General features: G+C 43.3%; 2 protein-coding genes across 6 annotated transcripts in view; one reads left to right on the forward strand and one right to left on the reverse strand.

The window, feature by feature from the left end:
* The first annotated feature begins 47 nt into the window (after window positions 1-47).
* Window positions 48-22553, forward strand: WARS1 (tryptophanyl-tRNA synthetase 1). The gene is made up of 11 exons (XM_080986741.1): window positions 48-173; window positions 7077-7283; window positions 8719-8926; window positions 9736-9844; window positions 10844-10963; window positions 13643-13825; window positions 16696-16796; window positions 17154-17266; window positions 18665-18838; window positions 20615-20755; window positions 21971-22553. Exons 2-11 carry the CDS (start codon window positions 7170-7172, stop codon window positions 22127-22129), a joined length of 1422 nt encoding a protein of 473 aa, XP_080842867.1. The 5' UTR covers window positions 48-173; window positions 7077-7169; the 3' UTR covers window positions 22130-22553.
* A 1387-nt stretch (window positions 22554-23940) lies between these two features.
* SLC25A47 (solute carrier family 25 member 47) overlaps window positions 23941-27882 on the reverse strand; it is a 41646-nt gene continuing 37704 nt past the window's right edge. For 4 of the 5 annotated variants that reach the window (XM_080992454.1, XM_080992451.1, XM_080992453.1 and 1 more), the window contains one exon: window positions 23941-27152. In XM_080992454.1, coding sequence (XP_080848580.1) covers window positions 26872-27152 — 281 coding nt within the window. In that variant the 3' untranslated portion in view covers window positions 23941-26871. The remainder of the gene's footprint in view (window positions 27153-27882) is intronic. The other variant, XR_013982126.1, reaches the window with a different exon arrangement.

The following is a 27882-nucleotide window of genomic DNA, read 5'->3' on the forward strand; positions in this document are numbered from 1 at the left end:
TTCCCAGCAACAGATATTCAGTGTTTAGCTGTTGTGGCAATCCCCTTTGGCAGTCCTCAGTCATTGCTAATTACAGGGGGTTTTTCCCCCAGCTGGAACTCACCAGAACTAAGTTCTGGCACCTCTCAGGTGGGCACCATTGCTGCTGTAAGAGAACAAGGGAAGCGTTTGTGGTGAGTTCCAGCGTCTCTTTTTTCTAGAAAAGTAGGACCGGCTATATCTTGTAGGAACAAATGCCATAGTTCAGCAGTGTTCCCTGTGTGGGAAAGGTACTATAAAGCCTATAAACATCTTGGGATCTGTTTAGCTGACTACGAGATCTCCTCACCCTATATGTGCCCACTCAACCACTTCCATCGACAGAATTGGCACTTTTACAGGTGCCACATAATACCTGCACTGCATCTGTAAGAACTCTGTCGTTTAGTGTGGCGGCACCAACATCTTTGAATTCCCTGCCTATTGATATCAGGCATGTGTCTTCACTATATTACTTTCGGTGCCTGCTGAAGATGTTTCTTATTTAGGCAAGCCTACTCAAATGTTTGGGACGCAGGTGGCACTGTGGTCTAAACCACTGAGCCTCTTGGGCTTGCCGATCAGAAGGTCGGCGGTTCAAATCCCCACGACGGGGTGAGCTCCCATTGCTCGGTCCCAGCTCCTGCCAACCTAGCAATAGGTACCGCTCCGGCGGGAAGGTAAAATGCCGTTTCCGTGCGCTGCTCTGGTTCGCCAGAAGCAGCTTAGTCTTGCTGGCCACATGACCCAGAAGCTGTCTGCAGACAAACGCCGGCTCCCTCAGCCTATAGAGCGAGATGAGCGCACAACCCCAGAGTCGTCCACGACTGGACCTAACGGTCAGGGGTACCTTTACCTTTACTCAGATGTTTAGAAAGTTTTTAGGAGTTTTAATTTGTTTTGGTCTATTCTATTGTAGTTTTAACTTCCTCTGTGTTTTAAATTATGGTTGTAAGTCTTTAGTGAAAATTTTGTTGTCTTGTTTTTCTTGTACAAGCTGCTTTAAGGTTTTTTCTGCAATCAAGCAGTATATAATTTTAATGAAAAAAATAATTTTTGATTGTCCTGAATATTCCAACATTCACTGAGTGGCCTCAGATTCTGCTATTATGAGAGACAGAGAGAAATCAACCAATCAATCAGTCTCCCTATCCACTTCCTCCGCACCATGTGTAATCTTATATACCTCTATCATGCCCCAAATGTAGCATTTCCTCATGGGGGAATTTCTTGTTTGGAGTCCCTTTCTGAAGGAAAGAAGACTGGTGTGTCTGGACTATCTTGAGGGGGCATGAGCTCTGCTTCCACTTCCACTATCACCACTTTCTTTGCCGAATGGCAAACATTGTATGTGACCTTTTTGTCCACCCTGAGACCGGGCACTTAGTTTATTAGATCACCTTAACCAAAATATGATGATACTTAGCATTTGTATAGTCCTTGCCAGTGTTTTAAAAACACTTTACATCCTTGAAGTTCACATGTACTATCATCCTTATACCAACCTCAAGGTAAGTCATCATTATTATACCTCTGCTACAGCAGAGGGGGAACTGAGACAGAGATAAGAGTGGCTTGCCTAAGGTCACCTGGTGAGTTCTTGGCAGAGGCAAAATTCATACCAGAGGCTTCACAATTCATAACCATTATTCAACGTTTGGATTTGGTCTCCCCTTACATCTTTTACGAAAGGCTTTTTTATTTATTTAAGAAAGCTGTTCACCCAGGAGAGGGGGCAGAAGGAGTTGCAGGTGGATTTGGAAAACATAGGAAGCTTCCTTACACAAGGTTAGACTTTTGTTCATCTAGCTCAGCAGTTTCCCATGGTCTTTGGCAAAGATCTTTCCTGTCAGCTGCTATTTGATCCCTCTTTTAAAGGTAATGTGGAGTATTGAAACTGGGACTTTCTGCCTACATAGCATGCCCTGGATTAATGAGCTACAGTCTCTATCCATGCTCCCTAGTGGTCACATCTCCTGTAGCCAGGCCAGCAAAGAGACTTCTTTCTGAGATCCTGGAAAGCTGCTGCAATTCAGAGGAAACCAGTGAATCACTGGTCTGTCATGGCATCTCATGGCGGTTGTCTCTCCTGGCCCTATTCCAAAAAGTGGGGTAATCCAATTGAGAAATAGCTTTGCTTACAAGGCTGACTCTGAACTTGTGAGTTGAGCAGGCAGAGAGTCATCAGCATTGTCCCAATTAGGGTTTGCAGCATTCCATGCACAGGTCTTTTTAAGGCATGTATATGTCATACAGACTTTCCATGATTATTGAAGGAATTAATAACATGCACCTAGCAATCATGTCTGTCAAAAAGAGCTGCCTTTGCAGACTAAGCTGTCAACCCCAAAATCTTGGGTTCAAAGTTTGCCTCTTCCACAGAATATGTTAATATTGATCTACTGAGATAACGTAATATAAGTGCTTTGAACACTTAAAGTACTGAGTGCTAATAGTTCCAAGCCTTTCTTACTATTCACCAGACAGTGCTACAAGCTATTTTTAAAAAAAAGTTATTACTATTTATTGCTATATTTATATAGCTACCCATCAGCACATGTTCCTGGTACCATTTACAGGGCACAGAGTAAACTGCAATATTAAAACACAAGATAATAATTTAAAGCATTAATAAAATGTAACATAAAATGTTCATTTTTTGGCAGAGACCTCCCGCCAAAATGCAGTCATTTAGCAGACCAATAAGATAAAACACAAAGTGTACAATAAGAGCCCAAATTGAGAGCTGTGTGCAATCATACCTTGGGTTACAGACGCTTCAGGTTGCATTTTTTCGGGTTGCGGACCGCTAAAACCCGGAAGTACTGGAACAGGTTACTTTCGGGTTTTGGGGGTCGCGGAAGCACTAAATTGCGCTTTGCGCATGCGCAGATGTGCCGAATCACAACCCCACATGCACAGATGTGCTGCTGCGGATTGCAGACACTGCGGGTTGTGAACGTGCATCCCACACGAATCATGTTCGCAACCCGAGCTTCCACTGTATACTTAGACACTTGGAAGAAGGCTGAACTGCTTGCTATTTTCTGACAGAACATTGCTAGTGATTGAAGTTGCCTCCCAGTCACCTCTCAGCTTCCCCCTGCCCTCCAAACAAACATTTGAAGGGGCACTGTGGCTGACCATCCGCATGAGTGTGTTACTGCTCTGGTTTTCACATTTCCTACCTTCTGGGAGGCCTTTCAACAACTATCTCCCTGATAAGGAATATTGTACACAACTTGCATATTTGCCATGGAACCTCTGTGTCTTGCAGAGGGTTTGGGGAGTTATCTTAGGGTTCACATATAACAGCTGGGCTTATGGACTCACACAAATTGAGAATATGCCCTAGAATACTCCCAATATGCACTTTATTGCACATTGCAGGTGGTGGAAACGGGGAGGGAAGCTGTCTTGCAGAAAAGCTTGACAACCATTATTGATTTTCAGATTGAGGAGGCTCTGGTAAGCTTCCAAGGAATTCCAGGGCTCCTGGGTACATTGCCTGAAAATCTGTATTCTTTTGCTTCATTCTGAAAGATTGGGGCATTTTTGCTTATGCTAGTGATTTAACAATACACTGTTAATCATACACTTTGACACGTTAATATTTATTGATTTTGTAATGGAGTGAGCAAAGAACTTTAATGTAAATCTTCTTATATATTATAACAGAGGTCGTCAAACTAAGGCCTGCGGGCTGGATTCGGCCCACCGGGCTCGTTAATCCGGCCCGCGAACCTTGTGGACCCTGCCACCCGCTCAATAAGTCCCTGTGCTAAACAGGCACAGCACAGAGGCCTCACCGCACGGAGACTGACTTATTTGATGTGGCATGACTTTTGATTGGCTGCAGGAAGCTCCTGCAGCCAATCAGAAGCCGCAGGTGCCTCTGGGCGCCGCCCCTTCCTTCCTGCTGAGGCGGCCAAGCAGGAGGAAGCGGTGGCGTCCAGAGGCTGCCCACTAAGGTGGCCAAGCGGAAGTAAGCGGCATCGGCATGGAAGCTGCCTCCACCGCCCAGGCCAACAGCATGGGCTCCGTGCCCTGCCGAGACAGAGGACACCAACACTGCCGAAGACAAGGCGTGAGTGGCATAGGCAGGGGGCCTTTGGGGAGGGGAAGTGCTTTCAGGCGGCGGTGGGTCCGGCCCCCCACAAGATCTGAGGGACAGTGGATTGGCCCCCTCCTGAAAAAGTTTGCCAACCCCTGTATTATAGCCTTAAAAGGGCAATTAAAATGCAGTGTTCCCTTGTGTTATACAGAGAAGGCAGGGATACTGTCCTGTTTAAGCAGGAGCCAGCGAAAGTGAGCACCTGTGGGGTTTTAATACTTCCTTAACTGATAGGCTTTCTGCCTTCTGGGGTCTAAAGTTTGCATTTGTGTGAGCACTTCAGGAATGGAACAACCTGCTGACACAAATGCATAGAGCTTACCAGAGTTTGCATCAGTTTTTGGGAGCTCATCTGGAAAACAAACTGAAGGTTGAAAATTGTCTTTTCCTCATTTCAAAAGCAGACATTGTGTAAGTAAGTTTGCCATTTCACTTATTTGTTGAATAAGTAAAATGCATTAAAAATGATTGGCAGAAAATTTCTAAGAAAAATTGAGACTGAAATTAGATCCCATGGGAATAGATTTTTTTGAGTGAAGATGTGGAGATGGAAGAGTTATTACATGTAATTTTTTGCTTAAGCGTAATTGACTAAGGCAAAGCATTTGGCATCGTAATAATGGCATGTAGATGAGTGGAATAGAATTCTCAAAGCATACTATGAAACCCTGTTTTTTAAGCATTGAGGGAAAAGCAACAATGATACACCTAGCCACAGAGCTAGGCAGAAATGTAATTAATATATCTAAAGCAGATACTCATTTCCCAAGTCAAGTTCCAGGAATAACGGTTTACTCAGCAAGTTAAAACAGTGATTGGCTTTAGTTTGATGCATTGTATGGTGTGCTTGTTCCAGAAGTGATATTTGAGATGCAATCAAGCAAATGGAGGAGTATTGCAGTGAAAAGGGATATTGCTGTATTGGGATTTAAGGAAACTGGAGAATTGTGGAGAAATTGCTGAAAATTCAAGGCTGTGAAAGGATATGCTTACACACTGGGACTTGTGGCTTCCTTTTGAAGGCTACAACAGCACTTTGGAAGTAAGCCCCATGAAAATTGTGGGACTTAACTTCCAAGTCTGTTCCATTCTGGCTTCATGCCTGACCATGGCACTGAGACCACCTTGGTTGAAGACATTTGTCAGGAGAGAGATAGAGGAGTATGAACCTGCTCATTCTCCTTGATCCCTTGCAGCTTTTAATATTGTTGATCATGGTGTCCTTCTGGAGCATCTCTAGGATATGGAGATGGGGGGCACTGTGGTTCAACAGTTCCTCTTCTGTCTCCAGACCTGTTTCCAGAAAGTAGCTTGGGAAGCCACTGTTCAGCATCGTGAGAGCTGTTCTGTGGGGTCCTGCAGGGTTCCACCTTGTTCCCCATGCTATTTAACATCTATAGGAAGCCTTTGGGAGCTGCCATTGGAATGAAGTGTCATCAATATTTGGATGACACCCAACTCTACCTCTCTGTTCCATCTGAATCTGGAGAGGCAGATGCAGTGTTAGAGTGGTGCTTGCACACAGTGATGTGTTGGATAGGGGTCAAGAAATTGAAGCTGAATTCTGAAAAGACAGAGATGATATGTGTCCCCAGTTTTCATGTACAGGAGGTGGGGAGACAACCTTCCTGGATGGCACTGCACTCCCCTGGAAGGAGCAGGTCCACACCTTGGGGGTGCTGTCACTAGAGGCTCAGGTGGCCTCGGTGGCTAGGCATGCCTTTTCCCAGCTACAGCACCTGTTGGACGCAAATAATGCAAACACTGTATTCTGGTAACTTCCAGGTTGAAATAGTGCAATGCCCTCTACGTGGTGCTGCTCTTGAAGCTGACTTGGAAAGCTCAACTGGTCCAAAACACAGTAGCCAGATTACTGACTAGGGTTCCATGTAGATCACATGAAGCGCTGTTTTAAAACAGCTGCATTTGTTGCGAGTTCGTTTTTTGAGCCCAGTGCAAGGTGGGCAAAGTAGTGTTTAAAGCCCCTAACAACTTAGGCTTGAAATATTTGAAAGACCATCTCCTTCCCTACAGAACTTCTCTGGTGCTAAGAATGGCAGAGGAGTCTCTCTTGGTGGTTCTGTTGCCCTCAGAACCTCAAAGGGGTGGCCAAGGAGAGGGCATTCATTCTCTATGGCAGGCATAGGCAACCTTTGGCCCTCCAGATGTTTTGGCCTACAACTCCCATGATCCCTAGCCAACAGGACCTGTGGTCAGGGATGATGGGAATTGTAGTCCAAAACATCTGGAGGGCCGAAGGTTGCCTATGCCTGCTCTATGGCAGCCCCTAAATTGCAAAACTTCCTCCCCACCTAGGAGGGTCTGGCAACTTTATTAAACAGCTTTGAGCGAATGCTGAAAGCACACCTCTTTACCCTGGCCTTTGACACCTGAGATGTATCTTTTCAAAACCCACCCTTTTTGTGAGTACATATATTAATTTTAAGTTTTAAAACTGTTTTTAATGTACTTTAAATTGTTGTGGCCCACTCTGGGACCTTACAGTGAAGAGCAGCAGAATGATAATGCACATATAGGAGTGAGCTGTTTAAGTGCTAAATGATGCCCAGAGTAGTGTCAGATCAAAAAGATGGGGGGAAGGCTAAGGGACCTTTGCCCTTGATGACAAACATGTTTGTAAACTGGCTTGGCTTGAGCAAGCTTCTCTGTAAATGCCATGCCTAATTGCTTCAGGAAGGCCTCTGACTTTGATTTTGGAATGAGGTTTGTTTTCCGGTAATAAAGCTCTGTTGGGCCTACCAGGTGGATGCTAAATATTAAATCGATGTATTCATATACAGTATTCTTAGATTTAAAAATACATGTGTTTGAAAAACTTGAATCCTATTTTGTGTGTTTGCACATAAAAATAATGCTTGACCTATGCAATATTTATAAAACTAGCTACCAAAGATTAAAGCATACATGGTCTTTTATCTTCTAGACTCCTCCAGGCTGTTTTGAAGTTTCTGGATAAAAAGAAGCTGCAAGTTGCACTTTAAATTATAAACAGAAAAGATCCTTCACACTCCTGAAAATGGCAGACCTTCAAAATTGTGACTTTTGCTCTCTTAATCCACTTGAACTGTTTGAACAAGTGACTGCACAAGGAGAAAAAGTCAGATCGCTAAAAGCTGAGAAAGCACCAAAGGTAAAATTGTAGTTCATTAACTGAACTCTTAGCAATATTAGTTTTCCAGTTAGAATTTTATTTTAGTAGAATCTAGTTATGCAATTTTCTCATTCGTGTGTGTGTGTGTGTGTGTGTGTGTGTGTGTGTAGCATTTTAATAAAACTGAATTTCTACATCTACAAGCTCCTTTAAAAGGGGGTGGGTGTTGTTGTTTTTTGAAAAAAGGTAGCTATCTCACAAAAACAGTAATTTCTAAGTTCCTCGGTTGGGAATTTTAATATATAAGGGATTGATCTAGAATGTCCCTTCCAGAAGCAGAAGAGCTCCTTCTGGTTGGTGAAAGGATTGAGATCCAGTGGGCATGCCTACTGGAGGAAAACGGGGAGAGGTTTTTTTGCCTCAGTTTCCCCCTTCTGCCTCCTGCATTACCCCCATACTGTTCTAGGGGGTCCTTCAACCCTCTGGAACACTTTTCAGACTGCAAGGGGAAGGTGGGCTTGGCAAAAATATATTCTCTTCCCACCTACTCTTTTCGCCAGCGGGAGTGTCCTGTGTCTGAGTCCAAAATCACTTAAAATTGCCTTCTGAATCCGACAAAGGGTCTCTCTAGTCCAGAATCTTACTTTCTAAGGTGCTTATCCAGATATATTGGAATACAGTGCAGCAGTCATGCCATGCTGTTTCCACCCCAGCCCTACATGTCCAACAGTAAGAGCTCTGAATCAGGATGTTTCATTTGACTCCTCATGCCTAATGTCCATTAATAAGCCCACCTTCTACAAACATGCCTGGTTTTTTGTTTTGTTTTTTAATAAAACCTGTTGTTTGTGGCCCATGTTTTGGTAATGTATTTGATAGGTTAATTAGTTACCTGGTTGTACTTTCAGGGCATTTTAGATTAGTGATAGCTTAGAGGCATGGGTAAGAATGCAGTTGAGTGTTGAACAAAGGGCTAAGCCAATGGGAAACAGTGGAAAAGTTGAGTTTTCAGGTGGGATTTGATCACAGCAGATAGGGGTGGTTAGGGTAAGTCTGTAAAGGAAATATTAGCTTCTCTGCACATTTAAGAACTCTTTCAAGTCCTCCAGAGCCCCTACAAGGTAAGTAAATATTTGTATTAGTTTTGCAAGTGGAAAAGTGAAATGGAGACCTTGAGTGACGTTGCTCAAGGTTAGACAAGCAGGTCATTTGGTTTGTTTACGTGCAGTTTGGAGAGCCAGCTGCTTCATCTCTGCCCCATCCACTTTCGTCTTCAACCTGTTATTCATTCTCTCATTCATATATATATGTATGTATGTATGTATGTATGTATAAACACACACACACAAACACACATATGACTTCATGCATATAGAACATTTCCTATTCTGTATAACGTAGCTGCAAGGCCACAGCTTTCTGCATTTTATTAACCTGAACACTGCCTTGTGTGTGTTTTCTTCTTTCACCCCAGGATGAAATTGATACAGCAGTTAAGTTGTTACTGTCATTAAAACTGAGTTATAAAACAGCAACAGGTGAGGAATATAAACCAGGTTCCCCTCCAACAGACTTCACTCCAGTCAGTAATGGTCCAGGAGACACAGAAGATAATGATTTTGTAGACCCTTGGACAGTACAGACATCCAATGCAAAGGGAGTGGATTATGATAAACTTATAGGTACGTGGTGTTCTGTCCATTTTTAAAAGATTTTAAAAATCTATAATATACCATACTCTGTCTGCTGCATTTTTGTCATGAAGTACTCAGATTAACCAAGTTTTTCATTGTGCTTAAGCAGCCCTTTCCATTTCCAGTTTTCGAGAGGCAGTTTTGCCTAACACCATTTGTCTTCAAACCCTTCTTGTGGGTTTCCTGGAGGTTTCTCACAAGCCACGGTCGGAAGCAGAAGGCTGAACTAGATATTCCCCAGACTTGATCTATCTGGTCTTATGTTCAGCATTGCCTTAAAAGTCTATCTTAAGGAAGGAATGACATAATGAGAAATTTCAGAGGGTGATTTGTGCTTCTAGGGCAGCAGTCAAAAGCACACTAGGGAATATGAACCATTGAATCTGATGGGACTTACCTCTGAATAAACTTTCTAAAGGTTGCACTATAACTCTGATGGCTTACTGAGAATGAAGTAGCTCAGTTTGAAAAGGGAGTCTGATTTAAAGAAGAGTGTAGATATAGTTTTGTACATTTTTGTAGACATTTAAGGGTAATGGTAAGCCAAAATATTTAACAATTCCCTTGTTTTTATTTGGAGTAGTGGGATCATGTTGCTATGCTGTATTGCTAATTCAATGGTGAGTTAAATAGCAGCATATCACCACTGAATGTGTCTATAATTTTATATTGTATTTTTACCTATACTGTACTATGTGAATATGCTCTAAGTCACTTGAAGACCTTTTTGTGCAACAAGCAACTAATTAATAATAATAATAATAATAATATCTATTGCCCATTTTGGTTGTTTTCAGTTCGATTTGGCAGCAGCAAAATTGATAAAGACCTCATCAACCGGATAGAAAGAGTTACTGGGCATAAACCACACCACTTCCTACGCAGAGGAATCTTCTTTTCTCACAGGTAAGTAGGTTTAATTGCTGGTTTGTCAGCCTCTTTCAGACTTTGTACAGATGTATTTCACATACCTCTCTGCCAGAGAAAGCAAAAGCCAACTTTCTTGTGGGGTGAATGAATCATAGAATCATAGAGTTGGAAGAGACCACAAGGGCCATCGAGTCCAACCCCCTGCCAAGCAGGAAACACCATCAGAGCACTCCTGACATATGGTTGTCAAGCCTCTGCTTAAAGACCTCCAAAGAAGGAGACTCCACCACACTCCTTGGCAGCAAATTCCACTGTCGAACAGCTCTTACTGTCAGGAAGTTCTTCCTAATGTTTAGGTGGAATCTTCTTTCTTGTAGTTTGGATCCATTGCTCCGTGTCCGCTTCTCTGGAGCAGCAGAAAACAACCTTTCTCCCTCCTCTATGTGACATCCTTTTATATATTTGAACATGGCTATCATATCACCCCTTAACCTCCTCTTCTCCAGGCTAAACATGCCCAGCTCCCTTAGCCGTTCCTCATAAGGCATCGTTTCCAGGCCTTTGACCATTTTGGTTGCCCTCCTCTGGACACGGTCCAGTTTGTCAGTGTCCTTCTTGAACTGTGGTGCCCAGAACTGGACACAGTACTCCAGGTGAGGTCTGACCAGAGCAGAATACAGTGGCACTATTACTTCCCTTGATCTAGATGCTATACTCCTATTGATGCAGCCCAGAATTGCATTGGCTTTTTTAGCTGCCGCATCACACTGTTGGCTCATGTCAAGTTTGTGGTCAACCAAGATTCCTAGATCCTTGGTAAAGGAGTCTTGCATAATTCTTTAAATTGCATAGCTGGGGTGTATTTCCACTGCATGCAAGCCCCAGTTGCACTATTTAAATTATAATATCTTCCTTAAAACACAAATTGCAGTCACAAAAAGGACATGTTGCCTTCTTTGGCACTTCTCGTGCTTTTTTCATTTTTTCAAGCTCTGCTTTAAAAAAGTCAAACTCTGTATCTTTACTTTTCTCCAGAGATATGAACCAAATTCTTGATGCCTATGAAAATAAGAAGCCATTCTACCTATACACCGGCCGAGGTCCCTCAGCGGAGGCAATGCATGTTGGTCACCTTATCCCATTTACTTTCACAAAGTAAGTAACTCTGAAAGTATATAACATTTCATGTTATATATTTGCTACTCGTTTAAGACAACGTACACAGCGCTAGACAGTCAGAACCTGTGATTCAGAGAATTGGGGCTCAAATCCATGAATGGAAGGAAATTTATGGATGAGTTCTTTCCCCTTTTGCCTATTCAAATGAACCTGGTGATTGGGGGGGGGGGGGTCGTCTTGAAGACCATGGAATGAGGCACGGGGGTGGCATTCAGGGGGAGCTTGCAAAAAAGAAAAAAAACACACAATCCAGCAGAGGCACCTTTTGTAAGCAGAAATAGGGCTGCAATTGCTACTGTAACTCATGAATAGGCTGGGCAATGAAACAGCTGCCAAATGTGAATCCCTTCCTTTCTCTCTGATTCTCAACTTTGACACCTCTGTTTTCTTCGCTCCAGCCCCCACTTGCCCTATGCAGCATGGCCAATGGCCAGGGATTACGTGAGATGCACTCCAACAATGCCTGGAGGACCACATCTGTGCCCTCCCCCAAACAGCACACCCCTTTAGGACACTGGGCGACTTTGGGCAGATTTCATTATCCTATTATTTGAGTTCATGGCTGTGGCTTCTGTGGACATGGGAAACAAGTTACCTCTGCTCAGCTAGGAGAGATCATTCTCTACAACAGCATTGGATAACGTCTGGCCCGTGGTCCCTGAGGCTGTTTTGGCCAAGCCACACCCACCTGCCCTACAACCGATGCCATATATGATGTCAGGTGTGGGGCTGGGAAAGATGTGGTTGAGCAAAAGGGTATTGGCAGGCACCGCTGATCCGTAGCGCCTGCAAAGCCCTTTGCACAGTACTTTGCAAGCACTGACAACCAGTTGATCATCAAGGCACGCAAACCACATGGGGAAACGTTTGATACCATTGTTATGTCAGGTAATTGGCAGGTGGGTGCACCCACCTGTCAGACTTGCCCTTCCAGGGGTAGGGAGGTTAAAAATCTGACCTCCTGGCCAGATCCATCTCCCCACACTTGTCTGTAACATTGTTCTCTGTCTTATCTGCCACAAAGATAAGCAGCTTGAATTAGGTGACAGACGTCACCGTAATAAATGTACAAATGTGGATGAGCAGAAGAACCAAGGTAACAACACAGAGAAATGTAAATGATTCTGCAGTTCCACTCTGCAGCAGCCGAAAGAACAAAGGGCTGCCCAGGGAATTCTGCTTCTGCTTTTTGATTGTAAGTTGAGAGGAAAAGAGGGAGTTTGAAGACTTTTTTAATATACACAGAACAGAAACTGGATTCTCCTGCTGGTACAAGAAAATAACAGAAAACACATAATGGGACAAATAACGTAACCACATTAATATTTGATACGATTCAGTGGCCAGCAAAACTTTACACGGATAAAAAAAAACTGACTGACATCAAAGATGGGCTCATACAAGTGGCTTGCAGTAGCTCAATGGATTTTTTTATTTTATTTTGTGCAGGACTCCGTCATTACAGTGCCTTTTATGTGGGGCTACTGTTGGGCCTAGTCTGGTGCAAAATGCTGTGGCTAGGCTATTGATGGAGGGACAGATTATGGCCAGCACGTAACTCTAGGTGTTCAAATACTTGCACTGGCTGCCAGGTTCAAAGTTATTTTTATTCATTTACAACACCCTTAAAAACTTGGATCTAGGATACCTCAGGGACTGCCTGATCCCTTATTTCACCACTTGATCAATAAAGTTGTTGGGGGAGTCTCTGTTAGTGGTCCCCCATGACTCAGATATGTAGCTTGTACCACAAGGAGCTTAGTATTGTGATCCCAGTTTTGTGAAACTCATCCTGTGGAACTTTTAGCACTTACTAAAGACATTTTTAATTCTAGGACACTTATTAATTTTACAGCATCAACACATTGTTAGTCTTATTGTATTGGGTCTCCCATACACCACTGTGATTAAGCAGCGTACAAATGGTTGAAGTAAAATGAACAGATATACCTGTCCCTCATGCCATATCATGATCTGCTTTTGAAATCTCTTTGTTTCCCAAGCAGTTTGCTAGAAAGCACCACTCTGAAGTCCCCTCCTGCTTGTGGAACTAACTGCATGTTTCTTTGAATTCTTTCGATTTATCGAAGTATGAATGCAGATTTAAAATATTTTTCTTGCTGTTTGCACAACCAAGATTTCGTCAAAGTAGCAGTGAAAGGAAATGCACTTTACCCATTTCTGTGATTACATGACATAATTGCAGCATTTAGTATCCAGATAATTTGGCAGGCTTGATCCAGTCCGGAGGAGCTACTCTGCCTGCAAATTTCATCCACTTCTGTCAAATGGGGGGAAATTATAGCTTTTTTCCAACAGGGAATAGAAGAAAAGCCTCTTTTCCCCAGCATGGATTTGATCTCTTCTGAAGCACTTCAGATTGAGGCTGGTTGTTTTCCAAAGTGCCAAATTGAGGTCCAAATCAAATATTGTGGACAATGCATACCCATAGTGTGCATAACCACATCTTTAAAATAAATCAATTTAGGAGAGTCTTTGCAGCTGAGAAACCGATTCTGTAAACTCTGTCAAAGGAATCTGTGAATAAATTTAATTTCAACCCAGATTGCACTATTGTATAAAGATTACCATGTTGGCTAATGATTTAACTAGAACCCACCCTAAAGCTAAATCTGTTTCATTTTTTTTAACCAGGTGGTTACAGGAAGTATTTAATGTTCCCCTAGTCATACAGATAACTGATGATGAGAAGTACCTGTGGAAGGATATGACACTTGAGAAGGCTTATCAGTGTGCTATAGAAAACATCAAGGACATTATAGCCTGCGGATTTGACATAAATAAAACCTTCATCTTTTCTGATCTGGAATATTTGGGGTACATTTCTAAGTATTCTTTGAAACTTTGCATGATCAAAAGTCTTCTGTTGTTTTCTGTGATCTCAAACTTTCTATCAAATTTACCTGGGGTGGCAGGGGGAGATGAACCATTTTGCCCAAGATAACAAGATGCAGTACATGGCAAGGCATGACACATCATCATCATCATCATCATAAATAATAATAATAACTGTACCCCACCCATCTGACTGGGTTGCCCCAGACACTCTGGGCGGCTTCTAGCATATATGAAAGCATAATAAAGCATTAAACATTTAAAAACTTCCCTATACAGGGCTGCCTTCAGATGTTAAATAAGCTTTGTTCAGTAAGAAGAAACGGAATATTACTGAAAAGTAATGCTCCTACTAAAGAAGGAAATAGCAATGCCTATTTGATCACTTCTATCTGCGGAACTTGCACTTTTAGAAATGACGTATAATGTTCAATTTGCAAGGAGTCTGTCTCGACGTGGCAGCACCTGTGCTTGGGAACTCCCTGCATGTAGACCTTGGTATATTCTCATACGCACCTACCGAAAACCTATTTCAGCAAGCCTTCCCAGAAACATAATTAAACCGCCTACATTCATTTTAAACATCTTACTGATTTTATTTGTGTTTTTACTAATTATTATTATGTAATAATAATAATAATAACAACAACAACAACAGTAATAATAAATTTATTATTTATACCCCACCCATCTGGCTGGGCTTCCCCAGCCACTCTGGGCGGCTCCCCAAAAAATATTAAAATACTGTAATACATCAAACATTAAAAGCTTCCCTAAACAGGGCTGCCTTCAGATGTAGTAGTAGTAGTAGAGGGAGATTTGATTAAGCGGTTTTAAAAATTTCAATAAGTAAATGCATTTTTCTTTGGGTTCCATTACACCAGTTAACCCAGTGTGTCTTTATCACGCCCTCGAGCCTTAAGAAAGAATCCCAGAGTGTTAGGTCATGCATATGGTTATCATATTAAGTGCCAGTAGGGGGCGCAGTGCTTCTGCAATCCCTCGAGGTCATTTCAGCTTCAGAGGAAATAGGAATTCATCAAAAGTTGAGTTGCGCTTGATTGTTTGGCGGGCCAGCAAGGAAGCTGCCTGTAGTTTTCCGTAGAGTTTTAATATTCCAGGGATTGCAGACCTGAGGACTGTAAAATGTAAAACTTTTGAGTCAATCTGGCTCCACTCCTTTTTTTTTTCCTTTTCTGTTTTAAGTACACTAGTCTGGTTGGAGAGCATAATCACCGCAGTCACTGCCTTTTCTTGGTTTCATCTTAATTGTAGCCAGGGAGAGGGACTGAAAACGAAAAATTCTTTATTTACAGACGCCCACTGTAAAACAGCACCTGAGATATGGGAACGGCCATAGGTCAGTGGTAAAGCAGCACTAAATCCCCAGCGTTTCCAGGTAGGGCAGGGGAAGACTGCTGCCTGAAATCCCATAGAACATGGGTAGGCAAACTAAGGTCCACGGGCCGGATCAGGCGCAATTGCCTTTTGGATCTGGCCCGCAGACAGTCCAGGAATCATCGAATGGATCACCAGCACACACATTCTTTCCCTCCCTCCCTCACGCGGCGGCGGCACCTCCTCCCTCCCTCCTCCTGGCTTCTCCCCGCCCTGCCTAGAGGAGGAAGGGGGCTGGGCTTTGTTGGTGACAGCAGCAGTAGCACTTGAGCGGCCACCATTTTAAGCAGCCCCTTTCCGGAGCCGTTTTTCATGCCGCTCATCGTCCCGCCGCCGCCAGGTAAGCAGCCACTGGGGCTCGTGATGCTCTTGCATCATTTCCCCCCCCCCCCAAAATATAATCCGGCCCCCCACAAGGTCTGAGGGACAGTGGACCGGCCCCCTGCTGAAAAAGCTTGCCGACCCCTACTGTAGAGCTACTGCCAGAGACAAGGCTAAGCAAGACGGGCCAGTCATCTCCATCATCCTCAGGCAGCTCCCTGGGTTCCTATCATAGAAGCAGATGGCGTTGCACAAATAAGCTTTACGTGTACTGCATGTGTTGTCTCTCTCTTGGCTTGGAAGCACATTGACTGCAAAAGTTGGTCCCTTTTAGGCAGCAATTCAAAGTGACCTAGAATATTTTTCCATACGTTTTTGGTCAGAGAAACATGGTATACTTTCTTACATACAAACATCTTAACCGGGAGCAGTTAGCCTATGGCCCTCCATAGGGTGACCATTGCTGTGTTTATAATTAAATCTTTTAATTATGTTCTGTTCGTTACTTGGTTTACAGTGACAAGCCTACAAATAGCCTGGTCTGAAAGGGGCATCCCAAGACAATTGCAGTAATTATGCATTATTTTTACTTGGAGGGAAAACAAAAGACTGCTGAGAAAGTACTGAATCGGAGCAAAGATAACTTACTATAGTTGTACCTTGGTTTTCGAACAGCTTAGTTCCTGAACGTTTTAGCTCCCGAACGCCGCAAACCCGGAAGTGACTGTTCTGGTTTGCGAACTATTTTTGGAAGCCGAAAGTCTAGCGGGGCTTCCGCAACTTTCGATTGGCTGCAGGAGCTTCTTGCTACCAATCAGAAGCCGTGCTTTGGTTTTCAAACGATTTGGAAGTTGAACGGACTTCTGGAATGGATTCTGTTCGACTTGCAAGATACGACTGTACTATCTTAGTGTCATAGTGATCTTTGTCAACACCTTTTCGGAGGGGGAATAATAAAAATATTCCTTTGTAAATGTTCTTTAAGTATAAATAATTTGTATCTGTAGTTCTGCATAAAGTATGTTAAAAAAAAAGAAAAGTAGAATAGATTGTGGTGCTGGCCTGTGAATATTCTCCAGAAGGCTTTATGTTCCTTGTCTAAATGTTTAGTTTTGACTCCCCTTCTTTCTCAGGATGAGCCCAGGATTCTATAGGAACATTGTTAAAATCCAAAAGCATGTGACATTCAACCAAGTGAAAGGAATCTTCGGTTTTACAGACAGTGACTGTATAGGTGAGTTCCCGATAGGATTCTAGCAATTCATGAATAGAAGCAAAAATCCAGTGGGAGTTGTTCAGCAACTATATCAAAGAATCAGGCTCACTCTCAGCCTAACCAAGGTTGTTGTGATAAAATGGAGGGTGGAAAACCTTGTCAATCACCCTGAACCCCTTGAAGGAAGCACAAGATTAAAATTCCATCAGTAAACATACTGGAAAGAATTTTGTCCTTGTTAAATTGTGGAATAGCTGGTGCTAGCACTCCAGTCCTAGGTGCACTTTTGTCAGTTGCCTCACAAAATGAAGTCTAAAGCCATTAGCTTGCTGCTGAAAGCAAACTCACAAATGTGTGTGATTTGTTCCCTTCCAGGGAAAATCAGTTTTCCTGCTATTCAAGCAGCTCCATCCTTCAGCTCATCATTTCCACAGATCTTCAACAACAAGAGCAACATTCCGTGTCTGATCCCATGCGCAATTGACCAGGTAGGAAACGCTTCTTCTTAAAATCTTTTAAAACACTTCCATTAAATCTATTGCCTCTGGCCAAAAAGCTGTATAAATACCGGAGCTCGATGAGTTCTGCGTATCTCTTAATTGCATCCTATAATTATATAGCTTTGGATCGTAAGATAACTTAAAGAAGTCCATGGAACGAATGCTTCCCTTTCCTCTTGCAAGGTTCAGTAATGCTTTAAAAAAGCACTTCTTCACACAACACATAGTTAAACTGTGACAGTTGCTCCCACAGGCAGTCATGAGGACCACCAATTGGGATGGCTTCAAAAGAAGATTATACAAATTCATGGAGAATAGGGTTACTGATGGCTAGTAGCCATGATGGCTGTGTTCTGCTGCCTCTGTTGGACACAGCAATGCTTCTGAGCACAATTCAAAGTGTTGGTGCTGACCTTTAAAGCCCTAAACAGCCTCGGTCCAGTATACTTGAAGGAACGTCTCCACCCCCATCATTCTGCCCAGACACTGAGGTCCAGCTTTGAGGGCCTTCTGGTGGTTCCCTCGCTGCAAGAAGCCAAGTTACAAGGAACCAGGCAGAGGGCCTTCTCAGTAGTGGCACCCGCCCTGTGGAACGCCCTCCCACCAGATGTCAAAGAGAGAGAAAACTACCAGACTTTTAGAAGACATCTGAAGGCAGCCCTGTTTAGGGAAGCTTTTAATATTTAATAGACTACAGTGGTACCTCGGATTACATACGCTTCAGGTTACAGACTCCGCTAACCCAGAAATAGTACCTTGGGTTAAGAACTTTGCTTCAGGATGAGAACAGAAATCGTGCTCCGGTGGTGTGGCAGCAGCGGGAGGCCCCATTAGCTAAAGTGGTGCTTCAGGTTAAGAACAGTTTCAGGTTAAGTACGGACCTCCGGAACGAATTAAGTACTTAACCTGAGGTACCACTGTATTGTATTTTAATATTCTGTTGGAAGCCACCCAGAGTGGCTGGGATAACCCAGCCAGATGGGCAGGGTATAAATAATAAATTGTTGTTGTTATTTATTATATCAATTGGTGGAAACCATTGGAGGGGAGAATGTTCTTGTGTTCAAACCCTGCTTGCTGGTTTCCCACAGGCAAACCGTTCAGCCACTGTGAAAACAGGAGGCTGGACTAGATGAGCCATTGGCCTTATCCAGGGGGCTCCTCTTACGATTTAACAAATAACAAGACGTTGTTCTCTGTTCCCAACAGCAAATCATCAATTCAGAGCTTCGCCAGGTTCAGCTTATCTATTGTGCCTTAGATCCTGAAAGAGGCTTTCTCTTTGCTATGTAGTATTTTGCATCACTTGAACTCACACAGCAAACAACTGTGAATCATTGGTTTTCCGCTTCGCACCCAAGCCTGTTCCTGCTTGTTGTTTTCCAGGATCCCTACTTCAGAATGACGAGAGACGTGGCCCCTCGGCTCGGCTTTTCCAAGCCAGCGTTGCTGCATTCTGTCTTCTTTCCAGCCTTGCAAGGTGCACAAACAAAAATGAGCTCTAGTGACCCCAACTCCTCTATTTTTCTCACTGACACACCCAAGCAAATAAAAACAAAGGTAAGAAAACAAAAGTCGGCAGTGTATACAATTATTTTTAATCACACCTGGGTTCCAGTGCACCATCTTACTTTTACAAACCGCTTACCAAATTTCTTTGTTTCCTTGCACAGTTTGTAACAAAACAAATATTCTAACAAATATCTGAAGCTAAGCAATATTCTGAAGCTGGCTGGATCACACACACAGTGAGCTCCTTGCACTCTCAGCTAAACTAGATGTAATATTTAATGTACTAAACATCCTGTTTGCTCATCTGGCACAGGTCTGGGGCTGACGTCAATGTTCACCTGGTGGTGTCACTATTTTTTTAAAAAATACACATGGTTTTAAAAGATTGACATCTTGTGATGTAAATCAAGCTACCAGAACTCGTTTTGTCCTAGGCACCAGAAATCACTTGCTACAAGGTGGCTGTTGCTAGGCAAGCCAAGCTTAATGCATCAATCTGTGTTGAAGCTGCTGTGGTTTGTAATCTCAGACCGCCTGGCTCTGAATGGACGAGTCAACTCTCCTCTTGAAACATGGTTCATTTAGTGTGTTCCAACATGAAGTCTGCAGACCCCTGAAGGCGATCCGGCATGACTCTTTGCCAGGGAAGTGCACTGGGTGTGTGGCAGTGTGGTACGTGGATAAAGAATTAAGCACAAAACAAAGGTTTAACAAGACAAAACAAAGGTTTAACAGGACAAAACATGATTTCTTGGCTTTTTTCTGAAATACCTTCAGGTTACTTCACATGCTGTTGCCCAAATGCCAGATATATCCTCCCAGAGAATTTAAGAGCGAACTTGCCAGTCAGTTTCAGATTGTCATCTCATGACAAATAATTTTTTTATCATTCAGTTGTTTAATAATAGATAGAGGTAGGAGTTTTGCTTTGGCATTAGGTGGGGCGTCCCTTATTTTGTGACATGAGAATCCAGTGTGTTGCATGAATCTCTTATGCAAAGTCCCAGTTCTTATGAGGTTCGTGTGTGTGTGTGTGTGTGTGTGTGTGTGTGTGTGCGTGCACGCGCGCGCATACACATACCCTTTGGCATAACGCCATATGCTTACTCATTTTACTGTATTGTATTAATTTATTCCCCAGCCTTCATTACACCCTGCAAAAAGTTTATATTCAACAAATTGAAAAAATTAATCTCAAAATAAAAGCCCCCTAAAAACAATTCTATAAACCCGTGTGTGTGTGTGTGCGCGCGCGCACACACACACACACACACACACACACACAAACTTTTAGTCATTCTGGCCTGCCACTTAACCATAAGTTGTCCCACAGATGATCAAAAAAACCATGGCTTGTTTCTCGAATGTTTAGCTTATTTTCCAGCTGCTTGTCCTTTGTAGTTTGGTGAGCATCTAGGGTAGGGTGGTTAAATAAACCATAGTAAAGGAAGGGTACTGAGATCACAGTTAAATCATAGTTAAAACACATCAAGGTTTGTAAAGCAAAAAAGATTTCACATCAAGATTTGTTGGCGCTAAGCAAGCCATGCTTAAGCTTCTGAGCAGGAGTAACACATAACAGCCATGGTATAATAAACTAGGCCATGGTGGTATACTATGTCCTGGATTAGTTGAGTGAGCTGAATGTTGACAACCTCTACATAGACTTGATGACCTCTGGACTTTTCAAGCATTATGATTCTTGGAGTTGCTCCATGACAATCCCTTCTGACTGGATTTGCAGAATTTCTTTATATATAGTTAAAAGTAGCTCAGATTTTAGACCAGAGCTAGCCTGCTGAAGTCCTTGGATCTCTGTTCCAGATCAATAAACATGCCTTCTCTGGTGGCAAAGACACAGTGGAAGAGCACCGGAAATATGGGGGTAACTGTGATGTGGATGTGTCCTACATGTACCTCACCTTCTTCCTGGAAGATGATGACAAATTAGAACAAATCAAGCAGGTAATTCTTATCTCTCTCCCCCCCTCCCCCAGTGAGATGCCTCACTACCCAGATAAAAGCACATAGGCAATCACGATTTTGCAATAGCAGCTCAACAGATTTTATTCCCCCTTCCTGGCACTCCTTTATATCTTCCTCTCCTGGGTCCAAATTGACTGGCAAGTTCTGGGTGCAGGCTTCGTTGTGTGTGTAGCTTGGTTGAAAGAATGGAAGCCACATAAGTACTCTGAAAACGATGGTAGCAGAGGCAGTAGCTATCAACTGTCTCAAAGAATGTCTATTATTCCCACACAGTGGGAGAGAGCCCGTGTTAGTCATACCCAGGCTAGACTTCACATCTTCACCCAGCTTTGATGGCAGACTGCACTCGCTGCAGTTGCCAGGCAAAGGCTGAGCATCAGGAAGACCCAATTATGTTCTGCTCTTATTTGATCCTGTTTGTGCATGCAGTTGAAACATTTTTAGGGCCTCCATTTAGCTGTGTCGGCAGCGAGTTGACGCTTCCTTCTATGCTCTGTAAATTTCCCATGAAAGAAGAATGCACAATCAGTATACAAATCACCCTGGGGGAAAATTGCAGACTTTTCATCATGGCGGGTTGTTGAGGCATCAGAACCCATCCTTCACGCCTGCATTAAAAGGGTAGGAAAGTCCACAAATGTATGCAACGTTTTGTACTAGTGCAAGAATTAGCCCTAGTGCAAATGGATACCCCTCTCTCCCTCCATGCACACCATCACCAAATCTGCTCCAGAGGGTTGGGGAGAAACCTGGAAGAGATTTGGGACATGCATGGGGGGCGGAGAGGAGAACTTTCCATCACGCACAAAGAAATCCTCACACTGACACAGTATTCACCTTTGTGCTACATTGAATGCAACCCCATCCTTCTTCCTCTATGCTCCGAACGCAACGCAGTGGCTTAGAGTAAGAGGCAGCTAATCTCTGCAAAGTGTTCCTCAGTAAGTGCCCTTAGGAGTAATAATAAAGTCCTCACTGAGTCATCAGCTCAAACCTCTAGGCCTTAAACCAGGATCCTCTGTGCCTAAAAATTTCCCTTTCTATGGCAGCTCGAGAGATACGTCAGAGGGAATGATGTATCTAATTAAGACAAACAGATTGCTTTGCTTGCCAGCAGCTGTTCCTTCCAGGAGAATTGCAGGAGGGTTCTTTCCCCAGATGTTACCAGATATGACCCTGGCATTCTCTTGGCAGGCCTATACAAGTGGAGCACTGCTGACAGGAGAACTCAAGAAGGCGTTGATTGAAACGCTGCAGCCCTTGATCGCTGCTCACCAGCAAAGGCGAAAGCAGATCACCGATGAAATAGTGAAGGAATTTATGACTCCGCGGAAGCTGGCGTTTGATTACTAATTACAGAAGTGCATGTTGATTTATCAGTACACATAGAGCACACTTGATTGGTGTTGCCCTAGCCTATCGTCTGCCGCCTCTCCCTAACAACGTACCTCTCTGCTTCTAGCAAGTTACTTTCAAAGTTGCCCTCCGTTGTCACCAGTGACTTTGGGAATACGTAGTTTGTGTTTGGAAAAAACAGACATTGGCCTAGGACTTCATTTGACTAATTACGGGTTAGCAAGATAACCCAATCACCTGGAAAAGAGATGCTTTGTCGACAAGAGGACCCTATTTCACGGAACGCAATATTAAGAAAAACACTGATTAAAAAGGTGGTGCAATGCCAGATTCTGCTACCGTGGTAGCCGTGTTAGGCATGTTTTTGCATCTAGGAGCTGTGCCTGTTTCAAAGATAAACTAAACTCTTCCATCCAGAATATACATTTGTCTTTGTTTTTTCCTTTTTCGGTTGTTTAGTTACAGTGGACATGATTGCAATTTGGCCTTATCAAAAGCACTGTCCACTTGTTACAAGCCGGTTGAGAGGGAGCTTGGGACCATCTCATCCAAGTCAAGCTGCTAATTCTGCCCTCACCATCCTGACCAGCGTGATCTCTGCAACAGGAACCTCTTTCCTGTGAGTGGAGGCTCCCAGTGCAACTTGGAACCTTGATCAGTCAGGGTTGCAAATTGCACAGGCAGCCTCACCCCTTCAGACATTCTACTGAGCACAATCAGTGGTGATGGTGGAAGCAGGAGGACGAAACTTTTATTTCATAGCTAAAGGTGCAGCCCTGAGCCCCTTTTCAACAAGCGAGTAGTGTGTGAACTAAAGACCTGCTGTGTTTCTAACAGCCTGGCGAGTTTCATTTGGGCAGTCATATCTCAGTGGTTCTAAGAACATATGACGGTTGGTTGACGAGTCTTTCTGCAAATGATACTTGGCTAGTATCTATAAGTTGGCTATACTGGACTTTGGGGGGTTTTGTCAAGCCCAGCAAGCAAATTGTTTCTCATTTTTGCCCTGCAAAGCAAGGGAAACTAATAATAATAGCTATTATTTCTCAGGGGCAGCATGGACTGCTAAGAGATTATCACAGTAGAGACAGTGTATACAAAGGGCAAAAAAACCAAACCTTTCTGATAACTGGGAAGTTAAAAATCGCCAAGCGATGCTGTGACATCAGCAATGTGGCTGCAAGACAAAGGACATCTTTGTTTCTGTGTTTATATTGTTGAGATTAAGAGCTGGTTATCTCTCTCTCTGTGTCTCTCTCTTTGTGTGTGTCTCCCTCTCTGTTGTTCATATAATCTTTCAGCATGAATTAGTCCACAAACTATAACTCTCATTGAGTATTTCCTACACAACAGGTTCTCAGGTTTGTGATGCAAGCAGAAACAAAGCTTCCTGTTTCCATTTTTGTCTTCTTTAAGTAGTGAGCATTAGATACGGCATGAATCCACAGTTCATTGAAACTCTGCATCAGTAGAGATCTGCTGTGTGGGTTATATGCATCGGACCTGTATTCCATGCACTGAAAGCACACTGCACCAACCTAGTATTTCTTTGCTAGTTACAATCAAACTAGTTGAAGGTTGAGGTGCCACAACAGGTGAGTGTGGATGGGAAATTGCAACTGGAGCATTGTGACCTGCCATACGTTCTTGTAGCAAATCATGTTGGTGTGTCTGGTTCATGAGCTTTTGTCTTTTGTTTCGTTTTTGTTAACAATGGTGCAGCTAATCAAAGTTTGTTTTTGAAAAGCGCTAAGAAGGGCGACGGTAAATCCAGCCCTGCTCAGACATCTTGCACAGCAGCTTACGAATGCTGGTGTAAAGGGAATTGTTTATTAATCATGCATAGCAACTGTACAAACTGAAACCATACGCAATAAAAACAGGGAGATCTTGCAGAACAAAGGCTGTTTTTGCCGTTATTACCTAGTGTATAGACTTGTGCATTTTTGTGTGTGAGCACTCAAAAGATGCAACTATTATCAGATGTTGCACATAAATATAGGCTGGTAGAAATCACTTTAAATTTGCTTAGGGGACACTTATAATACAATAATACGATACAATAATCTTTATTGTCATTGTCCCATACAGAACAACAAAACTTGTAGTGAGCTGTTTGTGGAGCAGACGCTATATGCAGCAATATTTGCTAGCTCTTGCAATAGTCCCAGGTCACCGTAAACTCATGGGCCAGATGGACTTGCATGCTCTTGTTGAGGACTGTACACTTTCTAATTGTATAGTACAGCGGTTCATTAAAGTGCTGGAAACACTTTCCATTGAGCTACACGTTCATGCGGGGGCACAGTTGGGCTACATCCTTGCCCATTGTGAACTGAGAGCATGACCTCAAACAACCTTAGCTCCCCAGGTCATTGGCCAGGCTAGCTGGGGGTATCTGGAGTCTGAGCCCAGCAAGGTCTGGGGCCCCAAAGCTGGAGCAGTGCATTTCAGGGAAACTTGTAAGCTGTGCCCCTGCTGTCTTTTTCAGGAAACCTATTTGCTGTTATTCATCAAAAAACTTTTCATGAGCTTCTGAGTAGCTCCAGGAATTCCCAGTGCACAGCCTGAAAGCCACTGCTGCACAGGAAAGGAATCTCAACAGGAAATGAGCAGTGAAACCAGATCACATGGCTGAATCAAGAAATTCAGTTCTATCACCTGTGTACTGAAGGAAAATAATGGGTTTTTACCCTAAAATGTGGGTTAGTTTCCCAGTGTTGTTCTCAGCACTCCTTTAAGAATTGTCATTGTAAGATTTTAATACATTTGAGCTTTAACAAAATAAAATTACTCTCTAAACTCACTATTTGCAGTTAATCAATCTCTCTCTCTCTCTCTCTCTCTCTCTCACACACACACACACACACACACACACACACACAAAACCATGTATATCTACCTGCCAACTTAAGATAACGCTTCCTGTATCTGAGGATACAGGACTCTAGTCCACGAAAGCTCACGCCTGCAGCAGACAAATACAGCTTCCCTAATGAAAATTGGGGAGAGCAGGGTAGAGAATGACAGTTTCACATAATTTAATGTGAACCACCTAGCACGGTTTTTGCAAAGGTTTGCCTAAGGGTAATTCCAATTGCCTGAGCATGCCGTGATGCTCTTAATCCAGCGTGCCAAATTCCCTTAGTGCTCACAAAAGCCAGTTCCCCTTGCAGAGCTTGTAAAAAAGCACTTGTCTGGGAATGAATGAGATTGCAATGGCATAAATGGGAGAGCAGAATTAAAAGTGCCGACTTTTCCTTGTCAAGCAAAGCATGTTGTAAATGGAAGGCCATTAATAGTCTTTTATGCAACATGTGCCTTCCCACTGCAAGCTGCAGTTTTCCAGCAAAGCAATTCTTGGACATGGAATGTTACATGTGGTGTCTTGTTTCTGCCGGTGGCCTTGAGCTTTTCGTGCCTCTCTGGTGAACAGCTCTATTGTTTGTTCAGTAAAGAGTAATTTGGGGTCAATGAAATGTTTAGAACATCAAACTCTTCCATTGCCCATCACTGGCAAATCCAGATCTCTGTGTGTGTCCATTTTTCCTTCTGTCTTTACACTTGCAAGTTTTCAGCTTTAAGCAACTTCAGGCAGCGATATTCATGTGCATCTGTTTCTAAAGTGAAGCATCCATGTCTGGATATGGAAAACAGATGAACCCAGAATTAAATCAGGGATGGAGAACCTTTTTTCAGCGGGAGGACCACATTCCTTTCTGAGCAGCCATGTAAAGGCCAGCGGTCAGTGATGGGTGGGGTCAGAAGCAAAGGTGAGCAGAGCGGCGTATGTGTGCAATGAATATTAAGTTATTATTAAATTTATATACCGCCCTTTATCAAGGGACCACAGGGTGGCTTACCTGGGCCCTCAGGTCTTCATCTTGGGCCCTCAGAGCGCCCCTCCAAAGAACATTCAGCGAATGACAACAAGGGCAGGGCCTTTTCAGTTGTGGCTTCCTATCTGTGGAATGCCTTCCCAAGCTTGGTGCCAGCATCCTTTCCACACCAGATGAAAGGTAAAATCTCTCTTCTCCCAGGCATCTGAAGGACTGTCATGTTGCTTGATGATACGTCTTGCTTCTGACTTTATTTTTGCTGCTGCTGTTTTGCTGGGTCTGTTCCATGGGTCTTTGTATGGTTTTTATTGCAATGTGATGTTCTTCTTTTCAGATAATATGTCATGCTTTATGTAAGTTGTTTAGGGACTCTCTGTGTAGCAAGTGCAATGCAAATTGAATAAATAATAATAATTTCTCAATGCACAGACGGCTTTCTCGAAAGAAATTCGGTTGAGCATTCCGAAAGGAAAAGACCGCTTTGGAGAGATGATATTGCAGTGAAGCAGCCTTCGGCAACCTGGTGTCCTTCAGATGCAGGGACAGGGAAGCCTCCAGCACAGGGGGCAACTGTGGCCCTCCAGACCTCTCTGTTTGGCCCTTGAGATTTTCTAGACCACGCCCCTCTCTGGCCACACCCCTCTCCCTAGGCCACACCCCTCACTGGTCCTTGAGTGTTTTTGCCTGGCTGGAATGTGTCCTTTAATTATAATAATGCCCCTTGAATGTCTGGATGGAAGATAGAGAGGGGTGCACAACTGTGTGTAGAAACTACCCTACTGTACAAAGATGAATTTAGCATTCATTGTCCCACCCCTGTTTGTACATGGCCCTCTGATGGCAAAGGTTCCCTGGCCTTGCTCTCAAGGATGCCAGCTAGCGAAGGCTGCAATGTGCCCTTTATTTCATCCAGCGTTCGCCTAGCCTAAGCACACCTTCATAAGTAAAGAACACCATCATATTTGAAGGGAAAGCGCGGATGGAGTTTAGTCCAAGGCCTTTGAAGAGGACTCTCACCCCCTCTTCTCTTACGCTGTCCCTTACGCAGTGTACTAATCCCGAGTATCTGCGCAGGCCCTCGCCATCCACCTGCATCCGGGATTTGATGACATCCATCGGGGTGGCCGTGCCCCAGGCCAGGACTCCAGCGCAGCCTCCAGAAAGAAGCACAGCCCATAAGTCTGCAAAACGTAATTATAAGCAGCGTTAAACTGACAGCGAGATAGGTTTGCAGAGGAGAAATGGGCATTGCTCTTTAATTAGAATGCAGAATGTTGACACACATTTTGATTTAGTATTTTTTTGGACATTTGAAATAGTTGTTTTTATTTATTATTATCACTTATTAAATTGCTTAGCCGCTTTATCTTGCCTGTGGCAACCCAAAGTGACTTACAAACAAAAAAACCCCAATAGAGACATTAAAACTAATTTTGGGTGGGAGAAACTCCCTGGCTTGCCCTTGGGACTGCAGCTGCTAATAGACATGCTAATTTCAATGGGTCTACTCTTGAGTATAACTTAGCTAGCTATGCCCTCTTAAGTAGTGGTATTATTATCGTCTTCCAGATCAGCAGTGGGCAGACTTAAGTCTTGTGAGATCTACTCTTTTCAGCCCCCAGAATCTCAAGGTCTACCAGCTTGAAGCAGATGCCAAATAGTGGCTAATCCGCTTTCTGCTGCCCCTGGCCAAGTTCCTTATCCTGACTCAAGTCCTACCTAAGGCTAGTTCCCACAAGCAGCAGATAAGATGATAAGGCACTACTGTGGGGTAATAGGCAGAGAGGTTGATGGCCATGGGCAGTGGCTTCCAATCAGCTCTGAACTATGGAAGGAAGACTGTAAGAAGATACTTTGCAAGTATCTCATATTGGGATTAGGCACACAGAGAAATCTGCTAATGAGCTTCGA

The sequence above is a fragment of the Podarcis pityusensis genome, assembly GCF_964106645.2.
Source record: "Podarcis pityusensis genome assembly, chromosome: 1".
Taxonomy (NCBI): Eukaryota; Metazoa; Chordata; class Lepidosauria; order Squamata; family Lacertidae; genus Podarcis; species Podarcis pityusensis.